The following is a 9,066-nucleotide window of genomic DNA, read 5'->3' as shown; positions in this document are numbered from 1 at the left end:
TAGCTACCGCACCCCGCGTGAAGTTAACCCAAGCAAGAAGGGCCCTCTCTCGAGCGAGGGAGGCCGGCCCTGCCGTCGCATCGGTCCAACTCCCAACCGGCGAGGCCGACGAAACCCAGCTCCCTCGACCCCATGGCGGACGACGGCGACGCCGCCCTCTCCGACGTCGACGAGGACCCTCTCCCGCCCCCTCCCTCCACCTCCTCATCCTCCCTCAAAGCCCCACCCCAACCCCCATCGCAATCGCAACCCCAATCCCATGCCCGGGACCTGGCCGCCGAGCTGGAGGAGGAGCGCCGCCTCCGCCGCAAGGCCGAGGAGTCCCTCGCCGACTCCGAGACCCGCCTCAGCCGCCTCAAGGCCTTCGCCCAGGACGTCCTCCGCAAGCGCGACGACCTCACCAACGAGGCCGCCGCGGCCTCCCGCGCGCACGCAGCGCTCCAGGCCGAGGCCTCCACCGCCTCCTCCATGCTCTCCTCCGGCTTCGAGAGGATCTCCGCCAAGGCCTCCCCCTCCGCCGCCCCGGCCCCGCTACCCACCTCCCACAAGTACTCCTCTGGCCTCCCCGCCCTCGCCTACGGTGTCCTCAAGCGCGCCAACGACATCGTCGATGACCTCCTCTCCCAGATCGACGCCGCCAACCGCGACCGCGACCGGGCGCGCGAGCAGATGGACCACCGCAACTACCAGATCGCGATCGAGGTCTCCGAGCTCGAGGCGTCGGTCGCGGCCAGGTCCGCCGAGTGCGAGTCCCTCTCCAGCTCCTTGTCTCAGAAGGAGGCCGAGATCTCCGACCTGCGAGACAAGCTCGCCTTCTTGGAGGGCAAGCTGGACGCGCAGAGGCCCGTGCTTGCCGAGCAGATCGGCTGCGCCTCCAAGGTATACGACGAAATACGTGAGATAGTCAAGCTAGTGGACGCGGACGCAGCGAGTGCGCTCTCCGACTCTGTGTTCGTGTGGAAGGAGACGGATGTGGAGGAGAGCCTCAAGGTGTCCCTCGAAGGGACGAAGATGGCATATGATCTCGCCGCCACGGCCCTGCACAAGGTTGGGGCATGGGTTGATAATAGGGAAAACAAGGTGACATCTTTAGAAGCGAGGGTGGACGAGCTAATGCGGGAGAAAGAGCACATTGGGGTATTGCTCCGCAGCGCGCTGCAATCAAACACCAGTGAGGCGCTCAAGGTTGCAGAGGATGGATTAAGAGAGGCTGGGATTGAGGTAGGACTCAAAGAGCGCAGGGAGCACAGGCCAGGAAGCATGGAGAAAGATGAAGTCTATACCTTGGTAAGAGCTTTAATTCGTGTGATGCTGCAAATACATGGACCACTCAATCTGGTACACTAAATTATCTATCATGCAATCAATGTTGCAGGCAGGTGCATTGGAGAATAGCATGAAGGAATCCCAGGTTAAGATTGTTGAGCTGCAACATCTTGTTGAAGCACTAAGGTAGCTATCTCCATTGATGAGTTTGTGTTATATTTACTCCCAGTGCACCATAAGTCTAATTCTAGCCTTCAAGGGGTAGGAAGAACCTTACTTAACCTTTGTTTTTCTTTTGTGCTGCCTGTTAAACTTAGTAACAATAGTGAATCTAAAAGGCCAAACATTATGTTTGCTTTGAACTAGCCATATGGTCCGAAGTATTTGTCTTTGGAAGTTGTGTGTAAGAAACAACAATATGTATGATTTACAATGGCTTATTGAGAGATGCAAAATTCTTGGTATCTCAATATGGACAACTGAACTGCAATGTGCCAATGTTATCACTTATCACCTACTGCATTTTTTTTAAAAGAAAATATCATAAGCTTAGTCCAGCCCGATCACAGATTCTAATAATTATTCTTTTAAAACCATCCTAATTATGTGCTTTGCTTGTTTCAAGGGCGGAGTCTGGTCTACTTCGAACAAGACTGGAAGGGCAAGAAAAAGAGATCTACCAACTAAGGAAGCAAATAAAGCATCTTGAAGAGAAGGAAAGGGTGGCAAATGAAAGTGTAATTTTCTAATTCTATTCTTTTTAGGTTTACTAGTCACCACACCTTTCTTGATCAAATGATTTGGCGCTGATACCTGTATATGCCAATGACTAACCACGCAATGTACACTCTTAAGGTTGAGGGCCTGATGATGGATGTAACAGCTGCTGAAGAGGAGATCAAAAGATGGAAGATGGCAGCAGAGGAAGAGGCTGAAGCTGGTAAAGCGATTGAACAAGAGTTCGAAACTCAGGTGTTTGGTTACAATCATGCTTCATAGGACAATAACCTTGCATGTTCTTCTGCTACTGTATCATTAATGTTTTCATGAGTTGCATTACAAAAGAGATAAGTCAATCCACATTGGTCATCTTGCATCACTGCTGTTGCATTATAGGAGTGATGAGTATTTCGCTTGGAAGATATAATAGTATGGTAAACATTTTTTGTCTGCCAACATAAAACTACCTTGTGCTGTGTTTCAACTTCTTTTTGGTTGCTGACAGCAAGTGGCCAAAAAGTGTAGAAAAGGAGATAATAGGCAAGACATATTGCAGCTGTTTTTACCTTGAGAGATTGGAGTATCAGTTATGTGCCTGTTGTGCATTTTAGCAAAAACACCATTAGTACACTGACATGACTTTGGAATTAAGCAGCGTTATGTCCTTTCCGAAAGATGTAGTTATGTTTTTGAAACTTGGATCAATATTCTGGTAGGGTCCATGCTAGAATTGGTATGGCTGTGCTGCTGCATTCACATGACCCATTTTTTTGTTAGGGTGTGGAAATTAATGATACTTACAGTGCACTATTTCAATATCTGGTTAAGATAGGACATGGCCCGAATTATACTAAAAGCCAAAAGGGTTTTAGTTGATAAGCATCAAATGCTTAATTAGATGCTATCATAGATGAATTTTACATATGGCTAGTAGCTGTAGCTATTAGGTAGGGCTTATATGCAATCAGTGGCGTCAGTAGAAGTAGCCGATCCCCCATTAGTTATGCAGTGGCTGTGTTAGGGCGCAGCAATCTATAGGGGACCTTGATAATTGATATAGAGTCATTGAATCCCTTTTGTTTCTTTATATTGCAGCCTTTTTTATCTTTCTTCTAGACTTCTAGAACTCAACTCTAATCGATAGCTTATAAGTTTTCCTTGTTCTAACTGTGGTTTGTTGCACAGCTATCTTCCCTTCGTAAGGAATTAGATGAAGCGAAACAGGCAATGCTGGAGCTAGAGAACAAACTGAAGTTCAAGGAAGAGACGGCGGCTGCTGCAATGGCCGCGCGTGATGCGGCAGAGAAATCATTGAAACTAGCGGATATGAGATCTACCAGGCTGCGGGAGAGACTGGAAGAGATCAATAAGCAGCTTGAAGAATCAGACAACAGAACGGACTCGAGCAATCGCAACGGGCATAGGTATATGTGCTGGCCATGGCAATGGTTGGGGCTGAACTATGTGCGATTACCACCGACGGAGACAGAGCAAAGCTCCAACGAGATGGAGCTATCTGAACCTCTGATATAGCTGTGCCATATCTATACAGATTGAACTACACGCCATTTAGGATTAAAAATAAACTAAAGTGATAATCTGAGATTTCGTTTTAGTTTGATTTTTTTTATAAAAAAAACTGTAGATGTTGGGAAAAATTGTTGATGCTTGTGCAAACTCACGAGGATGTTAGATGTCGCCGGTGTAATTTGTAAAAATCAACCACTTGGGGTTGGGGGATATAGTCAAGCTGTCAAGATTTCCATTTCTTGCCACAGGTGTTCCCTCCTGAGCTGTTTATCGTTCCAATATTTGATGATACAAGCCTAATGTTGGTAGGACTGTATTTGTACCAACTCTAAAGTCCCAAACATACAGGTAGTTACTAAAATTTTGGTCTGGATAAAAGTCTGAATCGCCTCCTAAACCATGCCAGAGAACAATAACAATACAAGGGGCCTAGGAATCCAGACGGGCCACGGGCCAAGTCATCCTCTTCACTAACAAAGGCCCATATGGGAACTTGGAAATCGAGAGGAGAAAAGGAAAGGAAAATGTCATTTTGGCCAATTCTTCTTTTTACGTGGCGTCTATGGGGTGTCACGGACGAAAGCGGCCGAACACCCACACACACCTTCCCATGAAAGAGGCGCACCGACGAGGAGCCCTGCTGCATGTACTCCCGCTGGTCGGGCACAAGCTTAATCACAAATGCAACTTGGCGAGTGATTTTATCACGCCACGTCCGCCGTGGAGGAGAGAGAGGGGGTGCATCTTCTGTAAACACACGGAGCTTGTACAAAAGCGTACGTGCATTTGTCAAAAGCGGCACAGGCCGCCCCACCGCCGATGCCTTGCACATGGACTCCCACGCCTGCACCCCGACGACGCGAACGCGACCTTCCCGAGGAGGGGGTTAAGGTTTGGAATTAATGGCGCACGCAAAACGACGAACAATTAGTAAGTAGCATGTAATTAATTAAGTGTTAGCTATTATAAACTATAAAAATGGATAATCTGCTTTTATATAAATATTTTTAGCAAAAACAGTTCGGAAAGCAGGTGCGTGAAAAAAAAATAGTTATGTGCTCTCTCAAAAGTGTCCGAGACTGCTTTCGGCTGGCCGGTTGCTAACCGGCGCAAAAAACACGGTAGTAGATTAACATATGTTTAATTAATTATTAACTATAAAACATTTAAGAAATAAATCTATCTAAATTTCTAAAGTTACTTTTGTATAGAAAGCTTTTGTAAAAACATATCGTTTAACAGTTCTACGTGCGTCTAAGAATGAGAAAATCTAGGTTAGAGGGATAACGAACGGGGCCTACGTTACTTTGTTTAATTGTCCTTGTCGTACATGTCGCGTGACTACAGGGGAAGGTCGGTATTGGTGCCCCGCCGACGATGAAGGCATTTTGTCTTGGGTGGAATAAACTATAAGCTAACACCCTCTTTAGATCCAAAAATTTTCATTCAAGAATATAAAATTTTTAGACACGTAAAAAAACATTAAACATAGATAAAACAAAAAACTAATTACATAGTTACGTGAGAAATCGTGTTACGAATCTTTTAAGTCTAATTAGTCCATAATTAGCCACAAGTGCTACAGTAACCTATATGTGTTAATGACAGATTAATTAGGCTTAAAAGATTCGTCTCATGGTTTCTTAAACGAGCTGTAAAATTCATTTTTTTATTTATATCCAAAACTTCTTCCGACATCCAATCAAACGTCTGATGTGACGTTCTCTGACCAAACACCCCAACGAGAAAACGTACGTGCAGGTTTTGGGCGAGGTGACGACCATATATATATCCACGCCAACAAGGACAAATTACCATGTCATATATCCGTGGAGGCAGGTGTATACGTGGGTCTACTCGGAATGTGGTGGCAGCCGTCGTACGTCGAAACAAGCTATATATTCGTCAACACGCAGGCAGCAAATGAAACACAACTCCCATGTCAAATGAAAAAGCTGCTTATTTGTTTAGTTTTATGATTTTTAGCTTAAAGGTCGGTCTATAAGCCGAAGCAAAAAGGGCATAAGTACTAACATACAGTGTATCTTCGTAGAGGTGATAGTCTTATAATGCAAGATCATATTCGCCCCCTCAGTTTCGCTTTTTAGAGAAATAGCGTTTTTGCAAACGAAAAATAATTTATAGGTAAAACTTTTATTACTTGTCCATAGCGACTCAAAAACGAAATGTGCAAAATAAACCACGCTGAAAAAAATAATAAAATCAAATTCAAAATTAAGTTTTAAAGTTTAAAATTTGGCTTATAAGCAGTTGCAACTGCGAAACGATGGAGCCCATTATGTCTGCGATATCAGATATAATGCTGCGGTTGTAATAGAACACTGAGATCACTTGTGCTGGTTTCTTCTTCCTTTTTTCTTTCGGAATTGACAGTTTATGCAAGACATTTTGTAGCTAGCATGGAGCGCACGGTCACTCGTCTCATCACTCATCAGGGCCAAGTCGTCGTCCCGACCGTCTCACTGCACGCGGATTGCCTTCCTTTCTTTTCTTACTCTTCTCCTCGTCAAGCTAAAATGTTATGCAAATTCCGGTGATTTTAATTCATATTATATGGATACCATGTAACTAGTATTGCTGTTAGCTGAATTACGTGCTGTCTGAACCCCATGAAACCAACCAACCAGCAGCAAGAGCAAAGCATATTCCAACAACCCACCATACTTGCAAGTGTCCTATATTTATTCTTCTTTCTCAGGTATGAGCTAACGCCAATTTCGCTGCCATTTTGGCCTGCCACCACCATATTCATTTGGTGATGCTAAAGCTGGAGATGACACTGGTTGCGAGAGATTTCGTCGATACTGGCAGCTGCGCTTATCTGAACGAAAAATGCAACCACCACAATCATCTGGTTATCCACTACTACTGTTTCAGCGTGTTATGCGATAACATTTGCGCGTTTCTTGCCATTCTTATTCTATTTCTTAACCCTCAAAATCAACGGAGTCGTTGCCGTGAAGCTTCGTTCCGACCGACCAATCGCTCGCCTTTGGCTTCAGCTGTTCGCTTCCTCGTCTCTGCATATAAAAGAACACCATGCGACTGTGAAGAAACTCCCGCGTCTTGCACTGCACTGAGCTCTTCAGCTTTCTTCAGTCTTCTTTGGGAATCGAGATGATCTTTTGTACTTTCTTGCTTATGTTCTGGACCATTTTTTCTTGGACCGTACGCGTGAAGGGAGATGAGGTCGGCGACCCGAGGAGCAGCAACTACTGGGATCCGCAGAGCTGTGATACCTTGGATCAGGTCAGTTCTCTTGCTCTTTGCATGATCATTTCTTGGACTTGACTTGAATAATTTGTCACTTCAGGCAGTAACTCAGTGTATTCTTTCTGATCTCTCTGTCTCTCTATGCAGGTTAAGGTAGCTCTTGAAAAGGTCGGTCTCGAGTCATCCAATCTTATAATTGGAGTCGATTTCACCAAAAGCAACGAATGGACAGGTATGAATTTATAGCTCCCAAGAACCGAGATTGCAATGTTGACTATCGTCATGGTGCATGACACAAAAGTTACTGATTTAATGGGTGAAAATTTTAAGGGAAAACATGTTTCAACGGGAGAAGCCTGCATCACATTTCGGAGGAGACCCTGAATCCTTACGAGCAAGCGATTAGTATCATCGGCAATACCTTCTCGGCGTTTGACGAAGATAACATGATACCATGCTTTGGATTTGGGGACAGTAAGCAAAGCTTTGTCCATCGTCTTCTTTCTCTCTGCATTTCTCTGTTCAGAAATGAAATGCGATTATAATTGCTCATTCATTTGCTTCTGCTTTCAGCATCGACGCACGACCGAAACGTCTTCAGCTTCTACTCGGACAGGCGACATTGCTGCAACGGTGTTCCTGAAGTGCTAAGGAGATACAGAGAAATCACTCCACATGTCCTGCTGTCAGGTGTTCTATCTTGCTAACTGATGATGAGTTCATTCTTCAGAAAAATTACTGATGAGTTGACGTTTAGGCCCGACATCTTTAGCTCCAATTATAGAAACTGCAATGCGAATAACTCAAGACTCCGGCTACCAGTATCATATCCTACTGATAATAGCCGATGGGCAGGTATGCCATTTCTGTGGCTACAACTACTTCCATTCTCTATCTATGATTGTCTGACATGAAGTCTCTGTTCTTTCAGAATCTTGTTTGACAGTTTATTTCCTCCACTAGTTATTTTTTTCTCCCTTTTCATCCTTGTATCTTACTCATGCCACCTCAGGTTCCAAGATGTTCTTGTACTAACTCTGCGAGCAATCGAGACGAAAACTATCTAGAAGAAAGGACTCTTCAGGCTCTTGTACGGGCCAGGTACATACTGGAAACTCTAATTAGATTAGATGTTTCTGAATTGTAATCTCTAACTAATTGAACATGAATAATAAATAAACAGTAACTAAAAATATATAAGGTGCGAATCACTGTAATTTTGAAATACAAGACTGTACTTTTAAAACACACAAGTTATGTGGTTTCTGCCACATGGTTGGTTTGTACAGTCATTTCCCTCTTTCTATCGTCCTTGTCGGAGTGGGTGATGGTCCATCGGATGAGCAGCTGATGCATTGTCAAGAGAACCAACAGCTGTTTGACAATTTCCAGGTATTTGTTAGTCATCACAATGTCAATTTAGTTGGGAGGATTTTCTCATCAACTTAACCAGTTTGGTCTTTGCAGTTTGTGGACTTCACGAAAATAATGTCGAGAGACATGCCAGAAGCCGAGAAGGAGGAGCGATTTGCGTTAGAAGCTCTGAAGAAGATACCGAGCCAGTACGCAGCAATAATCAGCAAAAGGATCAGGTTTGTATATCTGACACAGATAACTGAAGCTGTCGTCGGTTCTGAATTATTATTGACTCATGACGCGGTGTTTCAGCGATCTCGCTGCAGAGGCGCCTGCATGGATGACTGTTCCTCCTCCCCCTGCACGATCTGTTTATACTGCTACTTATTAATTTTCCATGACAGGTTGCTTACTGATGATCATTCACCCTACTTCCTTAGTTCCTGGGAATTGAACTGAACTGATGAAGAAATGTTTGCACGGTTTGTATGATGCAAATGCACGCAGGGCAGGGCAGGGAGCAGAGGGATGTAGAGTGGAGCGAAGGTAGAGCTTGGATTAGTTTCAGAGCCGACAGTCTGTAGGGCCACTGTAAACCTTTTATTTACCCAGTGGCGGTGCAGCAAGTCTGCTATTTGTACCTATATATATATATATATCATTAGTTCATTGCTAAGGCTCTCTTGGAAGCTCAATAGAGAAACAGCTCACCGTTCAGAAAAAAAAAGCTAGGGTTTTCAGTTTATTTACTTAGATTAGATTGTGACAAATTTGTTGAAACAGATCCTACGGCCATGGCAGATTCTTGTTTTTAAAGATGCCATGTCAAATCAGTTGGAGAATATCTCCACAATCATAATCATAGAACGGTGCATATACTTTGTGGAATTATTATTTATAATTAATAACGTACGGCCCATACATACAGCCATAGACGACGTAAACGGGAGCCCATAAAGT

At 44.3% G+C, this 9,066-nt stretch overlaps 2 protein-coding genes across 4 annotated transcripts; both read left to right on the top strand.

Annotated features, from left to right (window-relative positions):
• The first annotated feature begins 29 nt into the window (after window positions 1–29).
• On the top strand, window positions 30–3,785 carry LOC102705280 (uncharacterized protein At3g49055). Its single transcript, XM_015841354.2, has 5 exons — window positions 30–1,287; window positions 1,376–1,452; window positions 1,892–2,003; window positions 2,122–2,238; window positions 3,172–3,785. Exons 1-5 carry the CDS (start codon window positions 133–135, stop codon window positions 3,517–3,519), a joined length of 1,809 nt encoding a protein of 602 aa, XP_015696840.1. The 5' UTR covers window positions 30–132; the 3' UTR covers window positions 3,520–3,785.
• Window positions 3,786–6,641: 2,856 nt separating this feature from the next.
• On the top strand, window positions 6,642–9,031 carry LOC102704834 (E3 ubiquitin-protein ligase RGLG1-like). Of its 3 annotated transcripts, none has more exons than XM_015841346.2 (10): window positions 6,642–6,786; window positions 6,898–6,982; window positions 7,081–7,224; window positions 7,324–7,440; window positions 7,508–7,605; window positions 7,763–7,851; window positions 8,040–8,142; window positions 8,218–8,342; window positions 8,419–8,510; window positions 8,619–9,031. In XM_015841346.2, exons 1-9 carry the CDS (start codon window positions 6,655–6,657, stop codon window positions 8,495–8,497), a joined length of 972 nt encoding a protein of 323 aa, XP_015696832.1. In that variant the 5' UTR covers window positions 6,642–6,654; the 3' UTR covers window positions 8,498–8,510; window positions 8,619–9,031. The 3 variants fall into 3 exon arrangements, with proteins under 3 accessions (XP_015696832.1, XP_006660987.1, XP_006660988.1); XM_006660924.3 differs by having other exon boundaries at window positions 8,614–9,031; XM_006660925.3 differs by lacking the exon at window positions 8,419–8,510 and having other exon boundaries at window positions 8,511–9,031.
• The last annotated feature ends 35 nt before the right edge of the window (window positions 9,032–9,066 follow it).

Source organism: Oryza brachyantha, chromosome 9, assembly GCF_000231095.2.
Source record: "Oryza brachyantha chromosome 9, ObraRS2, whole genome shotgun sequence".
Taxonomy (NCBI): Eukaryota; Viridiplantae; Streptophyta; class Magnoliopsida; order Poales; family Poaceae; genus Oryza; species Oryza brachyantha.
The sequence above is the reverse complement of the archived record's forward strand: the minus strand, read 5'-3'. Positions and strand labels throughout refer to the sequence as shown.